At 52.4% G+C, this 25651-nt stretch overlaps 1 protein-coding gene across 2 annotated transcripts in view; it reads right to left on the bottom strand.

The window, feature by feature from the left end:
- Nucleotides 1-10066: 10066 nt before the first annotated feature.
- SH3PXD2B (SH3 and PX domains 2B) overlaps nucleotides 10067-25651 on the bottom strand; it is a 358044-nt gene continuing 342459 nt past the window's right edge. For both annotated transcript variants that reach the window (XM_060197166.1, XM_007520835.3), the window contains 8 exons: nucleotides 24870-24895; nucleotides 20913-21047; nucleotides 20675-20779; nucleotides 17599-17716; nucleotides 16730-16950; nucleotides 16552-16601; nucleotides 15330-15455; nucleotides 10067-14285 (listed from right to left, as the gene is read on the bottom strand). In XM_060197166.1, coding sequence (XP_060053149.1) covers nucleotides 12828-14285; nucleotides 15330-15455; nucleotides 16552-16601; nucleotides 16730-16950; nucleotides 17599-17716; nucleotides 20675-20779; nucleotides 20913-21047; nucleotides 24870-24895 — 2239 coding nt within the window. In that variant the 3' untranslated portion in view covers nucleotides 10067-12827. The remainder of the gene's footprint in view (nucleotides 14286-15329; nucleotides 15456-16551; nucleotides 16602-16729; nucleotides 16951-17598; nucleotides 17717-20674; nucleotides 20780-20912; nucleotides 21048-24869; nucleotides 24896-25651) is intronic.

The following is a 25651-nucleotide window of genomic DNA, read 5'->3' on the forward strand; positions in this document are numbered from 1 at the left end:
AAAGGGAATAAATAAATAAAAAAAGAAAAAAAAAGAAGGCAACTAGCTGAACAAGCTAAAACAGTATCAGAGCAGGGCAACAAAATAGATGAACTCCAGAAAACAGTAGAGGACAGAGAGAATAGAATCAATGAGGCTGAAGACAGAATTAGCAAGATTGAGGATGAATTAGAGACAACTAAAAAAGAAGTAAGAGATCTCAAAAAGAGACTAAGAGATGCTGAAAACAACAACAGAGTCCTACGGGATGACTTCAAAAGAAACAATATACGCATTATTGGCATACCAGAGGAAGAAAGAGAAGGAGAGGAAGAAAGCATTCTCCAGGCCATAGTAGCTGAAAACTTCTCTAGTCTAGACAACATCAAAGACATAAAAATTCAAGAAGCCCAGAGGGTCAAAAACAGAATTAACCCAGACCTAAAGACACCAAGACATGTCATACTTAGAATGGAAAGGAATAAGGATAAAGAAAGGATCCTGAAGGCTGCAAGAGAAAAACAAAGAGTCACCTACAAAGGAAAACCCATAAGATTAGCAGCAGACGTCTCCATACAAACACTACAGGCCAGAAGAGAATGGCAAGATATCTATCGAGTGCTCAATGAGAAAGGCTTTCAGCCAAGAATACTATATCCTGCTAGACTGTCATTCAGACTAGATGGAGGCATCAAAACCTTCTCAGACAAGCAACAGTTGAAGGAATCCACCATCACCAAGCCTGCCCTGAAAGAAGTTCTGAAAGGTCTCCTATAAACAACCAGACCACCACAAATAGGACATATATCAAAACACTCTAAAACTCTACAAGAATGGCGTTAAAATATCTTCAATTTTTGATATCAATAAATGTCAATGGCCTGAATTCACCTATTAAAAGACACAGAGTAGGAAGATGGATCAGAAAACACAACCCAACAATATGCTGTCTACAGGAAACCCACCTAACTCAACAAGACAAACACAGACTTAAAGTGAAAGGATGGAAAACTATCATACAAGCCAATGGCCCACAAAAAAAGGCAGGAACAGCTATTCTCATATCTGACACGATAGACTTTAAAATAGATGAGATTAAAAAAGATAGGAATGGACACTACTTAATGCTCAGAGGATCAGTCAATCAAGAGGACTTAACAATCATTAACATCTATGCACCCAATGAGAAGCCATCTAAATACATCCAACTTCTACTGAAAGAGCTACAGCAATATATTAACAGTAACACAATCATAGTAGGGGACTTCAACACCCCACTCTCTCAACTTGACAGATCATCCAGGCAGAAAATCAATAAAGACATAAGGGAGCTAAATGAAGAGATAGATAGACTAGAACTATTGGACATTTTCAGAGTCATTCATCCCAAGAAAATGGAATATACATTTTACTCAAATCCACATGGGTTATCCACAAGGATAGACCATATATTAGGCCACAAAGACAGCATCAGCCAATTCAAGAGCATTGAAATCATCCCAAGCATCTTCTCAGACCACAGTGGAATTAAACTAACACTTAACAATCAGCAAAAGATTAGTAACAGTGCCAAAATGTGGAAGCTCAACAGTACACTTCTTAACAACTTCTGGGTCAAAGAGGAAACCAAGGAAGAAATCAAAATGTTTCGAGAGTTCAATGAAAATGAAGACACAAGCTATCAAAATATTTGGGACACAGCTAAAGCAGTCCTATGAAGGAAGTTCATAGCTATACAAGCACACATTAGGAAACAAGAAAAAGCACAAATAAACAGCCTGATTGCACATCTTAAAGACCTAGAAGAACAACAAAGGAACCCTAAAGCAACCAGAAGGACAGAAATCACTAAAGTTAGTGCAGAAATAAATAACATTGAGAATAGGAAAACCATATAAAAGATCAACGAAAGTAAATGTTGGTTCTTCAAAAGTGTAAACAAAATCGACAAACCTTTAGCCAGACTCACAAAACAAAAAAGGGAGAAGACCCAAATAAATCGGATAGTAAATGAAAGAGGAGATATCACAACAGACACCGCAGAAATTCAACATATCATGTGAGGCTTCTATGAACAACTATATGCCACCAAGCTAGAGAACCTGGAAGAAATGGATGATTTCCTAGATACCTACCAACTTCCAAAACTAAGTAAAGAGGAAGTGGATAACATGAACAGGCCCACCACAGCTAATGAAATTGAAACAGTTATCAAAAATCTCCCCAAAAATAAAAGTCCTGGACCAGATGGTTTTACAAATGAATTCTACAAAACCTTCAAAGAAGAACTAATACCTCTACTTTTAAAAATCTTCCAGAAGATTGAAGACACTGGAATACTCCCTGCCAGCTTCTATGAAGCCAACATCAACCTGATACCAAAAGCAGACAGGGACACAACCAAAAAAGAAAACTACAGACCAATATGTCTGATGAACATAGATGCTAAAATACTGAACAAAATTCTAGCCAACTGGATACAGCAGTATATCAAAAAGATTGTTCATCATGACCAAGTGGGGTTTATCCCAGGCATGCAAGGTTGGTTTAATATACGTAAATCAATCAATGTGATTCACCACATCAACAAAAGCAAGACCAAAAACCACATGGTCATATCAATAGATGCAGAGAAAGCCTTTGACAAAATACAACATCCCTTTATGATCAAAACACTACAAAAAATGGGAATAGATGGAAAATTCCTGAAGCTAGTGGAGTCTATATATAGCAAACCTACAGCCAACATCATACTCAATGGTGAAAAACTGGAAGCATTTCCACTCAGATCAGGTACTAGACAGGGATGCCCACTATCACCATTACTATTCAACATAGTGTTGGAAGTTCTTGCCATAGCAATCAGGCAGGAGCAAGGAATTAAAGGGATACAGATTGGAAGAGAAGAAGTCAAACTCTCCTTATTTGCAGATGACATGATAATATACATGGAAAAACCTAAGGAATCCAGCAAGAAGCTTTTGGAAATCATCAGGCAATACAGTAAAGTGTCAGGCTACAAAATTAACATTCAAAAGTCAGTGGCATTCCTCTATGCAAATACTAAATTAGAAGAAATTGAAATCCAGAAATCAATTCCTTTTACTATAGCAACAAAAACAATAAAATATCTAGGAGTAAACCTAACCAAAGAAATGAAAGACTTGTATACTGAAAATTATGAGTCACTACTCAAAGAAATTGAAAAAGACACAAAGAAGTGGAAAGACATTCCATGTTCATGGGTTGGAAGAATTAACATCATCAAAATGAATATATTACCCAGAGCCATCTACAAATTTAATGCTATCCCCATCAAGATCCCAAGCACATTTTTTAGGAGAATAGAACAAATGCTACAAATGTTTATCTGGAACCAGAAAAGACCTAGAATTGCCAAAACAATCTTGAGAAAAAAGAACAGAACTGGAGGCATCACACTCCCAGATCTTAAACTGTATTATAGGGCCATTGTCATCAAAACTGCTTGGTACTGGAACATGAATAGACACACTGAATAGAACTGAGAGCCCAGAAATAAGCCCCTACACCTCTGGACATCTAGTCTTTGACAAAGGGGCTCAGACTATTACATGGGGAAAGCAGAGTCTCTTCAACAAATGGTGTTGGAAACAATGGGTTGAAACATGCAGAAGAATGAAACTGAATCACTGTATTTCACCGAATACAAAAGTAAATTCCAAGTGGATCAAGGACTTGGATGTTAGACCACAAACTATCAAATACTTAGAGGAAAATATTGGCAGAACTCTTTTCCACGTAAATTTTAAAGACATTTTCAATGAAACAAATCCAATTACAAAGAAGACTAAGGCAAGTATAAACCTATGGGACTACATCAAATTAAAAAGCTTCTTCACAGCAAAAGAAACCACTACCCAAACCAAGAGACCCCTCACAGAATGGGAGAAGATCTTTACATGCCATACATCAGATAAGAGTTTAATAACCAACATATATAAAGAGCTTGCCAGACTCAACAACAAGACAACAAATAACCCCATCCAAAAATGGGGGGAGGACTTGGACAGAATATTCACCACAGAAGAGATCCAAAAGGCTGAGAAACACATGAAAAAATGCTCCAAGTCTCTGATTGTCAGAGAAATGCAAATCAAGACAACAATGAGATATCCCTTCACTCCTGTGAGAATGTTATACATCAGAAAAGGTAACAGCAGCAAATGCTGGAGAGGGTGTGGAGTCAAAGGAACCCTCCTACACTGCTGGTGGGAATGCAAATTGGTCCAACCTCTGTGGAGAACAGTCTGGAGAACTCTCAGAAGGGTAGAAATGGTCCTACACTATGATCCTGCAATTCGTCTCCTGGGGATATATCCTAAGGAACTCAACACATCCATCCAAAAAGATCTGTGTACACATATGTTCTTGGCAGCACAATTTGTAATAGCCAAAACCTGGAAGCAACCCAGGTGTCCAACTACAGATGAGTGGCTGAGCAAGTTGTGGTCTATATACACAATGGAATACTACTCAGCTGTAAAAAATGGTGACTTCACTGTTTTCAGCCGATCTTGGATGACCCTTGAAAAAATCATGTTGAGTGAAATAAGTCAGAAACAGAAGGATGAATATGGGATGATGTCACTCTCAGGCAGAAGTTGAAAAACAAGATTAGAAAAGAAAACACAAGTAGAACCTGAAATCGAATTGGCATATTTCACCCAAGTAAAAGACTCTGGTGTGGGTGGGTGGGGAGAATACAGGTCCATGAAGGATGATAAATGACATAGTGGGGGTTGTATTGTTAAATGGGAAACTGGGGAATGTTATGCATGTACAAACTATTGTATTTACTGTTGAATGTAAGACATTAATTCCCCAATAAAGAAATAAATTTGGGAGTCGGGCTGTAGCGCAGCGGGTTAAGTGCAGGTGGCGCAAAGCACAAGGACCGGCATAAGGATCCCGGTTCGAACCCCGGCTCCCCACCTGCAGGGGAGTCGCTTCACAGGCAGTGAAGCAGGTCTGCAGGTGTCTATCTTTCTCTCCCCTCTCTGTCTTCCCCTCCTCTCTCCATTTCTCTCTGTCCTATCCAACAACGACAACAACAATAATAACTACAACAATAAAACAACAAGGGCAACAAAAGGGAATAAACAAATATATATAAAAAAATTAAAAAAAAGAAAATTAAAAAAAATTAAAAAAAATAAATTTAGTTATTTTATTTTATTTTTTGCCACCAGGGTTATCGCTGGGGGTTGGTGCCTGCCCTATCAATCCGTTGCTCCTCGTGGCTATTTTTTTTTTTCTTAGTGCATAGGACAGAGAGAATTTGAGAGAGGAGGGGAGACAGAGAGAAAGTTAGACACCTGCAGACCTGCTTCACCGCCTGTGAAGCGACCTCCTGCTGCATTTGGGGAGCTGGGGGCTGGAAGCAGGATCCTTGTTTTTTTTCTGTGTGCTTAACCCAGTGCAGCACCACCAGGGCCCCCTTTTACTTTACTTTTTTTTTAATATTTATTTTATTTATTCCCTTTTGTTGCCCTTGTTTTATTGTTGTAGTTATTATTGTTGTTGTCGTTGTTGGATAGGACAGAGAGAAATGGAGAGAGGAGGGGAAGACAGAGAGGGGGAGAGAAAGACAGACACCTGCAGACCTGCTTCACCACCTGTGTAGCGACTCCCCTGCAGGTGGGGAGCCGGGGCTCGAACCGGGATCCTTACGCCGGTCCTTATGCTTTGTGCCACGTGCACTTAACCCACTGTGCTACCGCCTGACTCCCTACTTTTTTTTTAAAGATTTTATTTATTAATGAGAAAGATAGGAGGAGAGAGAAAGAACCAGACAACACTCTGGCACATGTGCTGCCGGGGATCAAACTCAGGACCTCATGCTTGAGAGTCCAAAGCTTTACCACTGCGCCACCTTTCGGACCACTACTTTACTTTTTAATGAGAGATACAGAGAGAGTAACAGAGAGAGACCAGAGCACTGCTCAGCTCTGGCTGATGGGATTGAACTTGGGGCCTGAGAACCTCAGGCATGAAAGCTATTTATATAACCATTATGCTGTCTCCCCAGCCTCAGGCATTCTTTAAAAAAGAAAAAAAATTATTTTATTTTTTAAAATATTTATTTATTCCCTTTTGTTGCCCTTGTTGTTTTATTGTTGTAGTTGTTATTGTTGTTGTTGTTGGATAGGACAGAGAGAAATGGAGAGAGGAGGGGAAGACAGAGAGGGGGAGAGAGACAGACACCTGCAGACCTGCTTCACCACTTGTGAAGCGACCCCCCTGCAGGTGGGGAGCCGGGGGCTCGAACTTTGTGCCACCTGCGCTTAACCCACTGCTCTACCGCCTGACTCCCTGCAAAAATTATTTTTTAATATGAAAGAGAGACGCAAAAGCACTGTTCCATCATCTGTGGTGCTCCCATGTGGCTCCCGCCCAGGATGTCCCGCACAGCGAGGCATGCACTCTGTCTGCTACTTCATGGTAGCAGACACCTCCCCACCCCCTTTTCGGTTTGTCAGTGAGAAGAAGTGAGAGAAAGAACCCGTACATCACTCTGGCCTGTGTAGTGCTTGGGGTTGAACTTGGAACCTTAGAGATTGCTAGTCTTACATGCTTTATCCTTAAGCACCCAACTTGTGGATTACGACCCTCCCCCCAGGAAAATATTAAGGGTCTACGTGTTACCTAAAAGGCAGAATTTATCTGGGGCGTTTCTGACCAAGTGGGTGGAAGAGCTACAGTTTTGAGAAGCAGGAGGCGCATGAGCTGGGTGGTGGTGGGCCTGGTAAGTACACATTACAAAGCACAAGGACTTGGGTTCATGTCCCCAGTGTCCACCTTCAGGAGACAGACTGACAAGTGGTGAAGCAAGGCTGTAGGCGGCTCTCTCTTCCTTCCTACTCCCCTTCTCTCTCAATTTCTTTCTGTTCTGTCAAGCAAATAAAGCAAAACGAGATTTGTTGAAAGGAAGGAAGGAAGGGAGTCCGGTGGCAGCGCAGCAGGTTAAGCGCATGTGGCGCAAAGCGCAAGGACCAGAGTAAGGATCCCGTTCCAGCCCCCGGCTCCCCACCTGCAGGGGAGTCGCTTCACAGGCGGTGAAGCAGGTCTGCAGGTGTCTGTCTTTCTCTCCCTCTCTCTGTCTTTTCCTCCCCTCTCCATTTCTCTCTGTCCTAGCCAACAACGATGACATCTACAACATCAATAAAAACAAGGGCAACAAAAAGGAAATAAATAAATAAATATTTTTTAAAAGAAAGGAAAGCAGTTTTATTTATTTATTGCCACCAGGGTTATCACTGGGGTTCGGTGCCAGCACTAAAAATCCACTGCTCTTGGTGGCCATCTTTTCCCCTATTTTTCTTTGACAGGAAGAGAGAAGTGGAAGTGTTCCCACTGCAGACGGGGAGTAGGGACTTGAACCCGGATCCTTGTGCACGATGATATGTGCATCTGACAGGTTGCACTGCCACCAGGCCCCCCCCCCCCCGAAGCAGTTGCTTTTATAAAGAAACCCTTTCTGCCTGTACCGGAAAGGGAGTTTCTGGAGTCCTCCCTCCCTCCCCTCCCCTCCCTCCCTCCTTCCCTCCTCCTCCCCTCCCCTCCCTCCCTCCCTCCTCCTCCCCTCCCCTCCCTCCTCCTCCCCTCCTGTCTCCTCAGGGCACGGGCACCTGGTAGACTATCAGCCCGTTGGTATCAGTAGAACACACCTGCGGAGGAACACACCTGGCTGCTCTGGTCGGGTGCGGTGCCCCTGGTGACCCTGCTGTCTCCACCAGCCCTTCTGGTGGGTTGTAGAAAACCACTCACTGCCTATGGCTGAGCTGGAGTCTGGGCTCCCTCCTGGCTGTGTCCCCTGAGCTCCCATTTGTGGGTCTCTCAGCACTGAGGTACTTATGAGTGAGCCCCTGAGAGAACCAGCAGTTTGGTGGTGAGTGTGTGTGTGAGTGTGTGTATGTGTGTGTGTATATGTGTGTGAGTGTGTGTGTGTGAGTGTATGTGTGTGAGTGTGTGTGTGTGTGAGTGTCTGTGTAAGTGTGTGTGTGTCTGTGTGTATGTGTGTGTGTCTGTGTGTGAGTGTGTGTGTGTCTGTGTGAGTGTGTGTCTGTGTGAGTGTGAGTGTCTGTGTGAGTGTCTGTGTGTGTGTGTCTGTGTGTGAGTGTGTGTGTGTCTGTGTGAGTGTGTGTCTGTGTGAGTGTCTGTGTGTGTGTCTGTGTGAGTGTGTGTCTGTGTCTGTGTGTGTGTGTCTGTGTGTGTGTGTCTGTGTGAGTGTGAGTGTCTGTGTGTGTGTGTCTGTGTGTGTGTGTCTGTGTGAGTGTGTGTGTGTGTGTCTGTGTGAGTGTGATTGTGTGTGTGTGAGTCTATGTGAGTGTGTGTGTGTCTGTGTGTGTGTGTCTGTGTGAGTGTGTGTCTGTGTGAGTGTGTCTGTGTGAGTGTGTGTCTGTGTGTGTGTCTGTGTGTCTGTGTGAGTGTGTGTGATTGTGTGTGTGAGTGTGTGAGTGTGTCTATGTGTGTGTGTGTGAGTGTGTGTGTGTGTGTGTGAGTGTGTCCCAGAACCCAGAAGCTTCTGCCTGGCCTCCTCCAGGCCTGGAGGCAGCAGGCCAGAAGAGGAAGGCTGATAGCAAATCTTCCACCTGGAATGTCGGCTCTTCCCTGGGTTGAGTTCAGGGGAGTGTTGGGGATACACAGGGCAAATCTCTCTGTGTGCTTTATTTTAAAAGATTTTCACTTGGGGCCAGGCGATAGCGCAGGGGGTTAAGTGCACGTGGCAAAGCGCAAGGGCGGGTGCAAGGATCCGGTTCAAGCTGCCGGCTCCCCACCTGCAGGGGGGTCACTTCATGAGCGTTCTGCAGGTGTCTTTTTCTCCCCTTCTGTCTTGCCCTCCTCTTTCCATTTCTCTCTGTCCCATCCAACAACAATGGCAGCAATAGAAGCAATAATAGTAATAACAACAATGATAAAACAACAAGGGCAACAAAAGGGGAAAAAAATGGCTGCCAGGAGCAGTGAATTCGTAGTGCAGGCACCGAGCCCCAGCAATAAATAACCCTGGAGGCAGATAAAATAAAATATTTTTGCTTTTAAAAATATGTATCTAAGTGGTCCAGGAGGTGACACAGTGGATAAAGCACTGGACTCTCAAGCATGAGGTCCTGAGTTCGACCCGTGGCAGCATATGTACCGGAGTGATGTCTAGTTCTTTCTCTCTCTCCTCCTAGCTTTCTCATTAATAAATAAATAAAACATTTAAAAATGGGGAAGGGATATGTATATGCAACACTACGTTACTGCTCATGAAGCTTCCCCCTGCAGGTAGAGACTGGGGGCTCGAACCCAAGTCCTTGTGTACGGTAACGTGTACTCATATGGGTGTGACATCACCCAATCTCAAGAGATTTTTATTAATGAGAGAAGCAAGAGCGCTGGGTGGTGGCACACCTGGCTAAGCACTCACATTACAGTGCGCAAGGACCCGGGTTCAAGCCCCTGGTCCCCACCTGCAGGGGGGGGAAGCTTCATGAGTGCTGAAGCAGGGCTGCGGGTGTCTCTCTGTCTTTCTTAATCTCCCCATTCCCTTTCAATTACTCTGTCACTATTCAAAATAAATAAATATTGAGAGACAGAGAGGGAGAAGCAGAGCCTCCCCCTGGCCCAGGAGACATGGGAGATTGAACTTGCGACCTCATGCCTGAGAGTCCACTGCCCCTTCTCCTGGACTGTATCAACTTGAAAACTCTGGACAACAGCACTGATTCTGGTTTCCAGACCTGCTAGTGCAGAGAATCAAAGTGTCGAAGGCCCATGAGAGAAGTCACTGGATCATCTCCCTTGTGACGCTGAGAGGCAGAGGAGAGACAGCGGCACTGCTCTATTCACAGAGCTCCCCCTGGAGCTATGACAGTGTCCAGGTGGTGCCTGGGCTGGGAACCCGGGTCCTTGCGCGTGATATAGCTACTTTTCCCCAGTCACTCTACTTCCGCTGGGTGCTCACACAGGCCCCTGTCCTGGGACCCCACTCTCCCCCGACTCCAGCCCAGGACGCAGGCCCACACCCCTTCTCCAGCACAACAGAACCCATCAACACAGCTTTGTCACCAGGATGCTTGAAACCAGTCAAGCATTTTTTTTTTTTTATTAAAAAAGAAAAAAATTCTAACAGTTAAGTCTACAGTCTACACATGCTACGGCTAACTGCCACGCCCCCTCACTATGGGGGGGCATCCTTACTATGGGGGGGTGGGATAAAGGGAAATGAGGGACACCCCCAGAGCGTGTTTGTGGGGAGAGCAGTAAGAGGGCTTCGTGTCTGGCGGCAGAGGGGGTGCGAGTGCTTCAGCTGGGGTGTAGGTGGCCGAGGCAGGGGGTGAACTGGAGCTGGGGGTGGGGCCCCCCTGCTTCTCATGGCCTTGCAAGAGGGATCAACCCATGAGCATGGAGGGGCAGATGCTGGGACAGTTCAGGTCCTAAGGGTGGCACCCCTGCTGGGTGAGCCCAGTGAAGGCAGTTGGTGGTGGGCACGGTGGGGTAGCACCAGGAGCCAGACCTGCCCCTCCCACCCAGTGGGTCCCTGAGCAGGCTAATGATGCCCCAGGCTGGGACTCTGCATCTCCCCCTACCCCACTTCTGCCTGGGACCCCCCCCCAGGGGTGTGGCAGTCTGTCCAGGGGACCGAGGGCACCCACCCCCAGCTCACTCACAGCCAGGCACCAGGAATCTTTGGTTTGTGGGCTGGTATGGCTGTGGGTGCGGGGAGCCTGGCTTACTGGCAGGGGGACCCACCACCTAGAGGCATCTTTTCTCTGGCCCCTCAGTGCTGGGTTCCATCTGTCCAGGGGTGGCCTGAACTCCTTTCTCTGACGTCGTCAGGCACCTGCCCTGCGGTGAAGCTGCTTCTGTTCCCTCACACCAGGTCTCGAAACCGTAAGAAAGGGGCAGTGTGTGTGTGTGTACAAAACTGCTCCAACCTAACCGGCCCTCCTGGATACTGGGGGTACAGCTCTCAGCTGGGAGATAGGATGGCCCACCTCCCCAGAAGAGCCTTTTACCCAAAGCCACAGGTGGAGGGGGCAGGGGAGAGGCAGACTCCAGCCTCAGCAGCCAGGTTACCCTTTAGACAAAGTCATATGATGCCACCCCTGACCCTCAGGTCGGGCAGGGGTGGGACCTGGGGAGGGGCTGTGTTAAACACCTGGAGGTGGAACGGGGACCCCTAATCCCCTCTACATCCGACTATTCCCAGGCCAGAGCCTCGAGGGGAGGGTGGCTGCATGCCCCCCTGCCCCCAGTTCCTATGACAGTGTGGCCATAGTCCCAGGGGTGTCGCCCTCTATCCAGGGCAGGCCAGAACGAGGAGGAGGGAAGCCACTCCCGGTGCTGTGCCCAGCTTGCTGGTAGGAGGCAAGGAGTCCCTGGAACGTAAGGTTCCCATCGGAACAATAACCGTGATAATAGTAATAAAAATAATAAAGCAAAGGCGAGTCCTTTCCTAGCCGAGGAGACCCCACCCAAGTCTCCGAGTCAGTCCTCAGGGTCGGGCCACTGCACCCCACCCTACTAGCACGCAGTAGGTGCTCATGAAACACCGGCACCAACAGCAGTAGGAATCAGGCTGGGGGAGGGGAGACTGAGCTTTGTGGTGCCGTCAAACCCAGCTTCCGCTAAAGCTGTTTAAGCCAAAGCAGATTAGACTCCGGAAGGTGTGTCGGGAGGGCCTGCCCTCCTCCACCCCCGCCCAGGTTCTGAGCAGAGGGCCCAGGGGTTTGGGGACACCTGCAAGAAGTACCTTATGCCCCTGCCCCTCCAGGACGCAGGGCGGGGGTGCAGCAGCTGAGGAAGGGCCATGTCGCCCCTCTGTGGCAATGTGGGAGCCCTGGGCTCTACATGTGTGTATGTGTGGGGGACGGGAGAGGGTGGTCTGAGCACTGATCTTTGGCACCGTGGGTGGAGGGCGGCAGGGTGCACCCCAGAAAGCTGGCCTGAGGCTCCAGAGGACAGAGGATGTATATAACACCAGAGGCTCAGGGCTGAGGCTCCCCCCTCAGCCCTGGGCATTGGGGTGCAGAGTCGAGCTGCTGTCTCGACAGCCTCAGTGTGAGTGGCAGCCTTGCTCTGGGGTGCCCGGGTGAGCCCAGCTGCTGGCCTGAGCCAGCAGGGCCCCAAGACTGCACATATGAGTCCTCTTGATGGGTGGCACCAGCTGGTGGGGACACCTGCCCAGCTCCCTCACCCCAGCCTGGACTGGCTCACAGGGGAAGTACACAAGCACCCAGTACCCCAGGTCCCCTCTTCTTAGCTCCTGGGGCCGGGGGAGCCCAGATTCCACATCTATAAGGGTGGTGACATCACAAGGGAGGCAGACCTAGGGGTTTAGGTGGGACCCCAGCAGGAAACTGAGATTTGCTGGGGGCTCCAGATCATCTCTTTAGAGCATTGGGACCCTGACATAGATGGCAGGCGGGTCGGCTGAGGGGACCCCAGGCCCCTGCGTGGCCACATCTGGGATCTGTGGGCTGGATGGGGGGGGGGGCCTGTGACCTTCTGCAGTGTCCCCTCAAGTCCAGCCAGAGGTCCTTCCTCTCTGCTGCTCACCAGGCCAGGGGGCCCAAGTCCCCTTGTTGGGTGGCTGGGAAGCTGGGTGGCCATGCCAGTGGCCTTAAGGCAGGGTGCCCACATGGAGAAGTGGCCAGGACCGTGCATGTGGGGCCACTGTCCACCGTCCAGGGTGGGGGAGGAAGCCATGGGATTCCAGAATCTTCCATCAGCCGCGGGTGGAGACCGATAAATTAAGAGGCATGTTAAATATGGGGGCAGGAGAGCAGGCCTCGGGCAGGTGGGTGGACGGGGGGCGGCTAGGGCTTCTTGCGGAGATAGTTGGAGGGGACCCAGCCTTCCCAGGAGGGCGCCCCGCTTAGCACCTGACAGAACCACCAGCCGTTGCTGTTCTTCTCACGGACCTCAAACTCGGTGCCCTCCTGGAAGCTGCTGGAGTCCCCATCACCCTGGAAGCTGGCCACAGCCACGTACACACAGTCCCTCAGTCCATCAGTGGCCACCTTCTCTCGGCTCTCACCTGGCTTCCATGGCCCGGGGCCCCCTCTGCCCTCGGGACCCCCTGAGCAATTGGGGAGGAAAGGGTTTGCCTTGGGGGGCACCAGCAGGGCCCGGTTGGGGCCTGGAGTGGCCTTGCCGTCGTTGACCTCACGCGATGGGCCCCAGATATCGGGGAGGGGCCTGGTGGATGAGGAGGTGGTCTTCTTGGGGGGCGGTGGGCGTCGGGGAGGCACCACGGGTCGCTGCTGGGAGGCCTCTGGTGGTGGGCTTGGCAGGGGCCTAAATGCGGCGTCCGTGGACTTGGTGGGCCTGGGGGGCGCTCTGCAGGGCAGCTCCCTGGGGCCCGGCCCATCCTGGAGGTGTACCGGCCCCTCCGCAGAGGGGAGCCCCCGACTCCCGCTGGGCTGGGGGCCGCTCTCCCCGTCCACCAAGGTCTTCTCCTGAGCCCTGGCAGGCCGCAGCCTGCTCCGGACGCCCCAGATGTCCAGGGGGTCCTCGGCCTGCGGAGGCTCTGTCCTGGGGGAGGCAGCCGGCTTGGGCCTGACCTGAGGCCTGGACTTCAAGAAGGGGTTTTGGGGTGCGGCCTCCAGCTTCTCATCTGGGGGCTCGGCCTTGGCCTTGGGCACGGGCCTCAGGTGGGGTTTCTTCACCTCCATGGCCAGGACCTTGTGGCCACATTCCAGTCCCATCTCGTTCTTGAGGGGGAACATCTTGGCCTTGTCGGGCCTGGGCTCGGGGCGTCCCCGGGCATCTCGGACAGAGGGGGCGTGCCTGGCGGGCGTCAGGGGCACAATCATCGCGGGCAGCTTGGGGGAGGTGCCCCGGAGCTGCTCCAGCCTCTGCAGCTCGCCCTCCGACTTGATGATGGACTCCTTCCTGGGAGGGAGGCTGGGTTTCTCCTCCAGGTCCGGGTCTGAGATCTCATAGCCGGCATACGAGGGCACATCCAGCCCCTTCCTGGGAACCTCCTTGCTGGCAGCCTTCCAGTCCTTGGCCCAGGCTGTGCTGGGGTCTGAGGCCCCGTGGGGGGCGTCAGGCAGGGGCCGGGAGGGGCCAGGGGCCTCCCCTCCGGCGCCGTTCATAGCCGAGGCGTCCCCTGGCCAGAGCTGGCTCCCCTCTCCGGGCAGGGGCGCTAGGAAGTTAGGCCTGGAGGCGTTGCTGGTCTTCTTGTACTTGTCGATGAACGTGGCTGGGGCCCAGCCCTCCTTCTCTTCAATCTGGATGTACCACCAGCCGCTCAGGTTCTTCTCGATAACCTGGGGGAGGACAGAGCGAGGAGGGTGGCTATAGCGGAACGGCCTGGAGAGTTCTGGAAGCACAGGACCTTTCTTTTTTTTTTTTTTTCCTCCAGGGTTATTGCTGGGCTCGGTGCCTGCGCCATGAATCCACCGCTCCTGGAGGCCTTTTTTCCCCCTTTTTGTTGCCCTAGTTGTTGCAGCCTCGTTGGGCTATTATTGCCATTGTTGACGTTGCTTTGTTGTTGGATAGGACAGAGAGAAATGGAGAGAGGAGGGGAAGACAGAGAGAGAGGGGGAGAGAAAGACAGACACCTGCAGACCTGCTTCACCGCCCGTGAAGCGACTCCCCTGCAGGTGGGGAGCCGGGGGCTCGAACCGGGATCCTTACGCCGGTCCCTGCGCTTTGCGCCACGTGCGCTTAACCCACTGCGCCACCGCCCGACTCCCAGCAGGACCTTTCTTTGCCTTTGCCCTCGGCAGGGTCCCACACACAGGACATCCGTGGTGACCTGTTCCTACTTATTAATTTATTTTTTGCCGTCAGGGTTATCACCGGGGCTTAGTGCTGACATTACGAATCCCCCACTTTATTGGATAGGACAGAGAGAAATGGAGAGAGGAGGGGAAGACAGAGAGGGGGAGAGAAAGACAGACACCTGCAGACCTGGCTTCACCATTTGGGAAACGTCCTCCCTACAGGTGGGCAGCCGGGGGTTTGAACCAGGACCCTTGCATGGGTCCCTGAGCTTCATACTGTGTGAGCTAAACCCAGTGTGCCACCCCCCGGCCCCCTTTTATTTAATTTTTCTAGACTTTACTTGATAGGACAGTGAGACTGACAAGGGAAGGCAGATAGAGAAGGACAGACAGAGCCAACTGCAGCCCTACCTCACCACTTGTGAAGCTTCCCCCCTGCAGGTGGGACCAGGGGCTTGAACCAGAGCCTGGTAGCCCTGGAGCCTGCCTCCCCCACCCCCCTTTGCCCCTGCACAATCTCCCCAGTGGGAGGAGGTGACACCCAGGGCAGCCACTGTCTTTGGCACAGGGACACGGGCCACCCACCTCAACCTTCAGGCCGGCCTGGAAGCTGATGCCGTCGGGGATGGTGGTCTGGAACTCAGCGATGGTGTAGTACTCCTCCTCCACCTGCGGCGGTACTGGGGGCTTCGGCAGGTCCAGGCCTCGAGGCTGGGGGACCAAGCACAGTGCTGAGTCCTGGGGTGCTGGGGGGGGGGCTTCCAGGGGACCAGGACATGCTCTCAGCTTTAAGGGCACAAGGCAAGGGAGGAGGGAGGCTGGGTGCATCTGACTAAGTGCAGCTGTCATCATGCACAAGGACCCAGGTTCAAACCCTTGGTCCCCAACTACAGGAGGGAAGCTTCACAAGCGGTGAAGCAGGTCTGCAGGCGTCTCTCTCTCTCTCTCCCTATTCCCTTTCCCTCTCAATTTTTCTCTGTCCCATTGAACTAAAAAAAAAAAAGAAAATATTTAAACAGAAAGCAACAAAGACAGCCAGTGTGATGGGGGGGCGCGGGCAGCGGCACAATTCGGTTAAGTGCATATATCACCAAGCACAGACTTGGGTTCAAGCCCCCGCTCCCCAGCTGCAGGGGAGAGAACACTTTGTGAGCGGTGAAGCAGGTCTGCAGATGTCTGTCTTTCTCTCTCACTCTCTATCTCCCCCCTCCCCTCTCAATTTTTCTCTGTCCCGTCAAATAAAAATAAATTAAAAGAAAAAAAATGGCCGTCAGGAGCTGTGGACTCTGTAGTGCCGCCACCCAGCCCCAGTGATAACCACAGTGGCAATAAAAACCCCGGTGTGTGTGTGTGTGTGTTCCTGTGCCATTAAATGCTCACGCAGCCTCCCCACACAGTGGCTTCCTTCCCTGCAGGGGTAGGTGATACCCTGACTGGGCTGGCTGCAGGCATTCTGGGAGTTCACACAGAAACACCCCCTCCCCGCTGAGCTGGGGGTCAGTAGCCTCCAAAAGAAAGGGGGGCACTTCTCCGGGGACTGGGTAGAACAATGTCTCTGGGGCTGCAGCACGCAGGTGGGGATGGCAGGGCGTGGGGATGCGGATACCTGGGCAGGTCGCGCTTTGCCCTGCTCCCGGGTTCGAGGTGTCTGCTCTAAAGCAGAGGAGTGGTTTTGAGCAGGGGTCAAGAGAGCACCTCGGACCTCATTGTCTCCAAACCCAAGCCCAGGTCTCCACATGCTGGACTCCCATTCTCCAGCGTGAGTGGATGGCTGGGGGCGCCTCTCCAGGAGTGGGGGTGCACTCACTATCGTCATGTCCCGGCGTGGAGGGGGTCTCTGTCTCATCTTGGGAGACCCTGCAAAGAGAGGAGACGGAGTTTCACGGGGCGGGGCAGGACTATAGGAGCCTTGCACGCAGCAGGCACGCAGCTCCCCACCCCCAGGCAGTTGCGCACAGTAGGTCCAGGGCGAGGGCATCACTCACGCTGTTTGGTGTCACCGTCGGGTGCCGGGCAGGCCTCGAAGCGGCCGTCCCGCTGGTGGGGGGCCTGTGGCTCCCGGTCCCTGCCCGCCGCACCCTGTGGTCGAGACGCCCCGTCCAGCTCCGAGTGGGAGGGTGAGCCGGGGCCCAGCTTCGGGGGAAGCGGCTCTCCGCTGCTCTTCTTCAGGTAGGAGGCTGGGGCCCAGCCCTCTCTGCCCTGGTGCCTGCGATGGACAGGGAGGGGTAGTCAGGGGGGTCCCCAGGGCCCGGTGCTTATGGCCAGTCACACGTGCTAGCTGCCCCTGGTGAGGTACCCGAGGTGTATCTTTGAAGAAAATATTGTATTTATTCATTATTTACACACACACACACACACACACACACACACACACACACACACACACACACGGGGGTGCAGGGCTGGGATTCAGAACACTACTCAGCTCTGGCTGATGGCGGTGCTAGGAATTGAATCTGGGACCTCAGAGCCTCAGGAAAGAACATCTCTTGCAGAACCATGATGCTACACAGCCAGACTTCCCAGCATGCTTGGGGCAGAGCCGCCTTTTTGACTTTTGGCTTTGCTGGGGAGTGAACCCAGAACTCAGGGCCGCCCCAGCACTGATCACTGTGCTGGGACCAACTTTATTTTCACTCGTGAAGCGTTTCCCCTGCAGGTGGGGACCAGGAGAGGCTTGAACCCGGATCCTGGTGCACTGTAATGTGTGTGCTCAGCCAGGTGCGCCACCGCATGGCCCCCGGGGAGCCTCTTTCCACAAGGCCCAGACCCACCCCATCGGTGATGGCGGCTTCCTGGCCTGCGTGGCTGGAGCACACGGGACCTGACGCCCGCCCGCCCTCCCTGCAGGTACCTGATCTTCCACCAGCCTTCCAGGTTCTTCTGGGTGACCTCCACCAGCGCGCCCCTCTCCAGGTTCATCTCATCCTGGTCTCGGGCCGTGTAGGGGTAGATGACAGTGTACTTCTCCTCTGTGGGTGGGGACAGCCAGGGCGGGAAGTCTTTCTCAGGGAGACCTGTGGGCAGCCCCCGGCCGCCCACGTGGCCCAGGCCGTGATGGGACACAGAACACGGCGGGTCCCTGAAACCCACCCGGGTCACACAGGGGACCCCACTCCTGGCTCGGAGGCCAGCTTTCCTGACTGTGCAGCATTGGCGCCTCGTGGAGCGTGTGAGTGCAGGGGTCAGAGGTCAGGGGTCAACAACACGTGACCTCAGGACAGCGGTCAGCGATAATCACACCCCAGCTGGGACCTGAGCCTTGCTTCTCTGGCAAGCCCCTGGATCGAGCCCTTCCTGAAGCTTCCTTGCATCAGTGTGACTGACTGTGGTTCTCTCCTCTGTAGCCCCAAAGCCAGGGGAGCCATCTTAACAATCCATGCCCCCCACCGCCCCCGACAGCTGTACCCCCGCCACCTCAGGGCCTGGCTCACACTCAGCTGGCCGTGCAGAGCGAGAGGGCAGTCCCTGCCCAGCTTGTGGGTCCCAGAGGCGGCCGAGGGGCGGGACACACCCAGGCGGGTTTACTGGTCGCCCTGGCCTGTCCCCCCAGAGCCCAGCTGGCTCATAGGCCGCAGGTGGAGTGCATGCAGGCAGCTCTGTGAGGCTGACTGCACTCCTGAGTGGTGAGCGGGACAGCGTGTGGGTCTCGGACACACTGGGCAGGAGCCACTGGACAGCTCAGGGACAGTTGAGGACATAATCAGGGGGAAGAGGAAGTCTTGTGTTGGGGGGGCATCCCTCGTGGGGTCTGTCCCACCAGAGAAAGGTGCCAGCAAGGCAGAGCACAGAGCAGAGAGGTGGGGAGGGTGAGTCCCAGCTCCCGCCACGTTTTCCAGCCCCCTGGATCCAGCCATACCTGAAGCTGGCTCTACCCTGGACTTTTCAACTACAGGAGCCAAAGCACTCACTTCCCTCCTGGCTGAAGGGTTTGCCTGTGGGTATCTCTTCCCCTTGTATATCAAGTGAGCCTGATGAAAGGAACAGGGCACTGGCTCAGCATGACAGAGGACCCCCATCCCCCGCTCCCATGCTGACGGGACACAGAGAGGATGCAGGCGAGCTCGGCTCCGGGCAGACAGCAGGCAGGCAGCGGGCAGAGCATGCAGAGAGACAGGGACCAGGCTCCGAGCACAAAACAGGACAGACACGCCGTGGTTGGTCAGCACCTGGACGCCAGCTGACGGCATACACGTCCCCCAGTGTCCGGCGGCGGCCTGAGGCCCGGGGCAGGGACCAGTACCTCTGCAAGACTGGCGGGCAGCATGTGGAGGTGGAGGGCAGAAGGCAGAGGTGAGGAGGGGCCGCGCTGGTGCCCTGAGACAGTGCAGCAGCGCCTCTAGAGGGGCCAGCCCCCCAGTTCTCCACCAAACCCCACACACCGGGCTTAACATCTTAGACCAGCAAGCCTAGGACTTGGGCCAAGAGGCTCGAGGGACACAATTCAACTCCCAGTGTGATCAGAAAGAGGTGACACTGGGGGTCTCCATGCAGTTACAGAAACCAGAATTCCCACCTTCTTCTTTTTTTTTGTTTTAACTGCCTCCAGGGTTATCGCTGGGGCTCGGTGCCTGCACTACGAATCCACTGCTCCTGGAGGCTATTTTTTCCCCCCGTTTGTTGCCCTTGTTGTTGCCATTACTGTTATTGCTGTGTTGTTGTTGGATAGGACAGAGAGAAATTGAGAGAGGAGGGGAGACAGAGAGGGAGAGAGACACCTGCAGACCTGCTTCACCACTCGTGAAGCTTTGTCCCTACAGGTGGGGGTGTGGTGGGCTCCTCCTTGCTGAGGGAAACCATGCCAGTGTCTTGAACTCTCTGTGCCTATTTCTTTGACTGTGACATGTGCTGCTGGGACCACTCTCTCTATCACCCCTTTCCCTTTCAATTTCTGGCTTTCTTTACCCAATAAATAAATAAATAGAAAAGTGACCAGCAGGAGTGATGGATTCATAGTACTAGTATCTAGCCCCAGTGATAACCCAAAAGGCCAAAAAAAAAAAAAATATATATATATAATTTGAAAGTGTTTCTGGGAGTCGGGCAGTAGCACAGCCAGAAATTGAAAGGGAAAGGGGTGATAGAGAGAGTGGCCCAGGAGGTGGTGCAGTGGATAAGGCTTTGAACTCTCAAGCATGAGGTCCCAAGTTCAATTCCTGGCAGCACATGTGCCAGAGTGACGTCTGATTCTCTCTCTCTCCTATCATTTCTCATGAATAAATAAATAAAATCTTAAAAAGAGACGGAGAGATAGGGAGAGAGACAAAGAGACACCTGCAGCACTGCTTCACTGTTCGAAAAGCTTTCCCCCTGCAGGTGGGGACCGGGGGCTCAAACCTGGGTCCTTGACATTGTAACATGTATGCTCAACCAGGTGCACCCCGTCCCCGCCAAAATTTTTATTTCCTTTCTATTTTATTTCATAGGACAGAAAGAAATTGAGAGGGGAAGAGGGAGATAGAGAGGGAGACAGAAGCTTGTGAAACATTCCCCTTGCAGGTAGGAAGCTGGGGGCTCGAACCTGGGGCCAGCCGAGGTCACCTAATCAGTGCCCAGGAGCCTCCACGAAATGGTAGCGTCAGCCCTGATGTCACAGGGACAGGGAGGGGACCCCCGCCCTGCCCTACCTTTTTTTTTTTAAATTTAAAAATTAAAAAAAAATTATGTATTTATTCCCTTTTGTTACCCTTGTTTTATCGTTGTTGTGGTTATTACTGTTGTTGTTATTGATGTCATCGTTGTTGGATAGGACAGAGAGAAATGGAGGGGGAGAGAAACACAGACACCTGCAGACCTGCTTCGCTGCCCGTGAAGTGACTCCCCTGCAGGTGGGGAGCCGGGGGCTCGAACCGGGATCCTTACATTGGTCCTTGGGCTTTGCGCCACGTGCGCTTAACCTGCTGCGCCACCGCCCGGTTCCCCTGACCTACCTTCTTCAGGCTGCAGGGGAAACTCGTCCTGTGCTCCATCCTGGCCTTCCAGGCAGGTGGCGGGGACCCAGCCCTGCTCCTCCGCCGTGCTCACGAACCACCAACCTGGGGGCGAGAATCAGGACAAGGTGACGTGTCACCAGGGAGCAGGGGGAGGCGGCCAGGGCCCCCCCCCCCCCAGAGACACAGGTGGGGAGGACCCAGCCCGGGCCGCTCAGTCAGTGAGCTGGCGACCCACCTGACTCGTTCTTCTCGATGATGTCCACCACCTGGCCCACGCTGAGGCTGATCTCCGAGCTCTCCTGCTTCTGGTAGGCCGCCACTACCACGTACTGCTCCAGCACCAGGCCGTCCGCTGCCGCCGAGTCACCCCCTGTGCGGGCAGACCCCTCTGGAGTGAAGGTGCCAGGGGGCCGGGGAGCCGGGGGACACCCCACACGGAGACGCTGTGGCCCCGTATGGATATCCTCGCACTGACCACACGTTGGGGCCCTGCGACAGGCTGGGCGGGGGGTTGGGTGGAGGGTGCGGAGTGCTTAGGGGCCTGACGGAGGGGCTGCAGCCTGGGAGTGAGGGAAGCTTGTGTGCTGTGGAGTCTCTCTCTCTCTTTTTTCTTAAAATTTTTTTTTAGATATTGATTTATTTGTTCCCTCTTGTTGTCCTTGCTGTTTTACTGTTGTGGTTATTATTGTTGTTGCTGCTGTCATTGTTGTTATATAGGACAGAGAGAAATGGAGAGAGGAGGGGAAGACAGAGAGGGGGAGAGAAAGACAGACACCTGCAGACCTGTTTCACCGCCTGTGAAGCGACTCCCCTGCAGGTGGGGAGCCGGGGGCTCGAACCAGGATCCTTACGCCAGTTCTTGTGGTTTGCGCCACGTGCGCTTAACCCGCTGCGCTACCACCCGACTCCCGGAGTCTCTCTCTTTCTCTCTCTGTGTGCGTGTGTCTCTGTCTCTGGCCAGCTGAGAATGGCGGCTTGGAGCAGTGAAGTCACACACTCAAGAAGGCCCTAACGAGGCTTAAAAAGCAGCAAAAGCCACGACCAAGCTGATGAGCTTCGAGATCATATCTACGCGGGGGTGGGCGTGGGTGGGGCAGCACTGCACTGCAGCTTCCTTCAAGGACGTGGGTGCAGGGCCTGCATCTGGGTCTATCAAAGGAACACACTTTCCAAGCGAGCCACTTCTCTGGTCTTTGATTATTTCCGTGTTTATTTACTTATTACTACCATGGTTATCGCTGGGGCTCGGTGCCTGCACAGCTTCACCGCCCCCTGAGGCTGGTTTTCTTTTTTTCACATAGAGGCTGAGAGAAAAAGGGAGAAGGGGGGGGCAGGTGGTGGCCAACCCACGTATGAGTCCCTGCTCCTCGCCTGCTGGGAGGTCACTTCACAAGCAGTGAAACAGGTTGAAGGCGTCTCTCTCTGTCTCTCCCTTTCTATCTCCCCTCCCTTCTCAATTTCTCTCTGTCCTGTCAAATAAAATAGACAGGAGTGAAAAAAAAAAAAAAGAGAAGAACAGTAGTCGGGTGGTAGTGCAGTGGGTTAAGTGCACATGGCAAGAAACACAAAAACCAGCATAAGGATCCCGGTTCGAGGCCCCGGCTCCCCACCTGCAGGGAAGTCGCTTCACAAGCGGTGAAGAAGCAGGTCTGCAGGTGTCTGTCTTTCTCTCCCCCTCTCTGTCTTCCCCTCCTCTCTCCATTTCTCTCTGTCCTATCCAACACCGACAAGAATAACTACAACAATAAAACAACATGGACAACAAAAGGGAATGAGTAAATGAAATTTTTTTTTTTTTTTTTTAAAAAAGAGAACAAAAAAGAAAAAAGGCTGCCGGGAGTGGTGGATTCGTATTGCTGGCATTGAGCCCCAGCAATAACCCTGATGACAAATGAGAGAGAGAAAGAGAGAGAGAAGGAGACATACGGCTGGCCCTCTGCAGGCGTTCCCATGTGGTGGCTGGGGGCTCGATCCTGAGTCACGACACCTGGTCACCATGTGCGCTCTGCTGGATGAGCCATCTCCCGCCCCACTGAGTGGATTTCTCTCTCTCCCCTACCAGCTTTGCTGACAACAGTGTCAGTGAGCAAAAAGCTGCTCAAAGAAGGGAGGAGGTACAACAAGCTGGAAGAAAAGAAGGCCCTGATGTCATCAGACAGCCCGTGCAATTCTGGGAGGGAGACCCTTTGCTACAGGGGGAGAGAAATCTGAAACCACATTAACCCAGTCCTGCTGGAGTCCGCCCAACCTGGGCGAGTCTGCCTTCTCCAATTCAACCTGAAATCCCTTTGGAAGTCAAGCCAGAGGCTGGTTCTAACATCCAGAAAGGGGACAAAGAACAAAAACCAGTGGTCCGGGAGGTGGCGCAGTGGATAAAGCGTTGGGACTCTCAAGCATGAGATCATGAGTTCAATCCCCGGCAGCACATGTACCAGAGTGATGTCTGGTTCTTTGTCTCTCCCCTCCTACTTTCTTACTAATAAATAAAATATTAAAAAACAAAAACCAAACAACCCAGCAGCAGGCTGATCCCAGCAAGGGCTGCTAGTCTGAAGGAAGAAAAGAGGCTATGTTGCTCTGGGCTGAGCTAGAAATACTGCAGGTATGTGATGTCATAGCGGCCACCACAAATTAGAGCTTCTTCTCTCCTCCCAGACGAGTCCCCTCCTCAGGCCTGCTCTGACCGGAGGCCGCTTCTATTTCCAAAGGCCGGAGCTGTCTCCTTCCTCCCTCCTGCCAGCCCAACCCCAGACAGGCTGCGGCTTCTGCCACTGTCCTTTCCTTAGAAACATGTCATTAGCCTGGGCTGGAACTATTTGCAGCACTAGCGGGAAGCCTGGGTCTGGCTGGCACTCGGCACTCGTTTAACCTCAGAGGCCAGAGTTCACCCCAGAAGTCACGCCCTGAGGCAGAAGGTCTCACCCCTTGCAAGAATGGCCTTTGGGCCTGGCCCCTGCTGACCCTGGGGAGAGCAGGGCGCACAGGGTTACCGCTGGGGCTCAGTGCCTGCACTACCAAGCCACTGCTCCTGGTGGCCATTTTTTCCATTTTTACTGGCAAGAACAGAGAGAAATTGAGAGGAGAGGGTGCTAGAGAGGGAGAGAGAGAGACAGACTGCTCTTGAAGTGTCCCATCTGCAGGTGGAGAGTGGGGATGGGAGCGGTGAAGCAGGTCTGCGGGTGTCTTATCTTTCTCTCCCCTCTGCCTCCCCCTTCTCTCTCGATTCCTCTCTGTCCTATCCAACAACAACAGCTATGACAACTGACAACTGTGTGTGCTTAACCAGGTGCACCACCTGCCCAGCACCCTGAAAGCTCCTGTTCACCCAGTACCTTCCTTTGGGACCTGCTCCCCAAACCCGAGGAGACGCCCTTAGCTCTGAGCTTTCACGTCTCTGTGCCAACGGCAGCTCAAAGGCCCTTCACGGCCTGCACTGTGGGCAGGGAGCTGTCTGTCTTTCTGTCGATCGTTTGCTGCTGAGGCATTCTGGGGGAATGGCAACAGGTTTTGGCCACTCTTGTGAATTTCGGGTAGAGAAAAAAAAGGCATCCAGTTCTTTTGGAGGGAGAAACATGATGGTGTGGAGAGTCAGTCAATCAGCTAGCATTCATCTATCTCTCCATCCATCCATCCAAACATCCGTCGCTCAATATATCTGTCCATCCATCTCTCTTTACACTCAGCCATCCTTCCATTTGTCCATCCATCCATCCATCCATCCATCCATCCATCCATCCATCCATCCATCCATGGCTCAATATATCTGTCCATTCTTCCATTTGTCAATCTGTCCATCCATCTCTCTTTACACTCAGCCATCCTTCCATTTGTCCATCCATCCATCCATCCATCCATCCATCCATCCATCCATGGCTCAATATATCTGTCCATTCTTCCATTTGTCAATCTGTCCATCCATCTCTCTTTACACTCAGCCATCCTTCCATTTGTCCATCCATCCATCCATCCATCCATCCATCCATGGCTCAATATATCTGTCCATTCTTCCATTTGTCAATCTGTCCATCCATCTCTCTTTACACTCAGCCATCCTTCCATTTGTCCGTCCGTCCATCCATCCACCCATCCACCCACAAGATTGTAGCCGTAAGGCAGTGCTCAGGGCTGGCTGAGCAGAGGAGTTCAGCACGGTGCGTTAGACATTTGAATGAACATTTGAATCAGGTCTTACCTGATTTCTTCTTCCCAACATGCTCCCTGCAGGGAAAGAACAGAGTGGAGAGTGCAGAGTCAGCAGCACCAGCTACAAGTCGTTGGCTTCTTGCAGCTTCCTGCCCTGAGCGGCTCCATCAGGACGCAGGCTCTCCACCCACCCACCCACCCACCCACACCACCTCAGGCAGCAGGTAAAATCCCTGGCAGCCAGTGTCCCGGTGCCCTGGGAGGAGCTGTCATGGGGGGGGGGCAGAGTTGGAACCAGAAGCCAGGCCCCCACATGGTCATTTTCCTTTCCTCTAGACAGAGGGTGAGAAAGAGAGAGAGACGGACAGAGGGGGAAACACCACAGCACTTCGCTGCTCATGACGCTTCCTCTGCCCCACTGAAACTCCCCTGGGCTCGAACCCCAGCACTGCATGGGAGCACCAGCAGAGGCCCGTGGGTGCTGGAGCAGTGTTGCGGTGTCTCTCCTCTCTGACTGGCTCTCCCTTCCTCCTTTCTCTAAGAAATTAAAAAAAAAGGGGGGGGCGGGGCAGGGAGGGCACCCCAGCCTCCGTCCGCAGTCATGCAGCTGTGACCACTGACTGCTGACCTACTGAGTCAGGCCTTGCCACAGCTCTAAGTAACAGACATTAGTATTTATTTATTTGGTATCTTTATTTGACAAAAACAGTCAGGAATCGAGAGGGAAGGGGGAGATGGAGAGGGATGCTGATTTGCATGTGCTGAGTGTGGAGTGATGAGCTGGCCTCACTCACTGACACTCGAAAGTTCTCTCCACATCCAGCATTTATT

This window comes from Erinaceus europaeus, chromosome 9, assembly GCF_950295315.1.
Source record: "Erinaceus europaeus chromosome 9, mEriEur2.1, whole genome shotgun sequence".
Lineage (NCBI taxonomy): Eukaryota > Metazoa > Chordata > Mammalia > Eulipotyphla > Erinaceidae > Erinaceus > Erinaceus europaeus.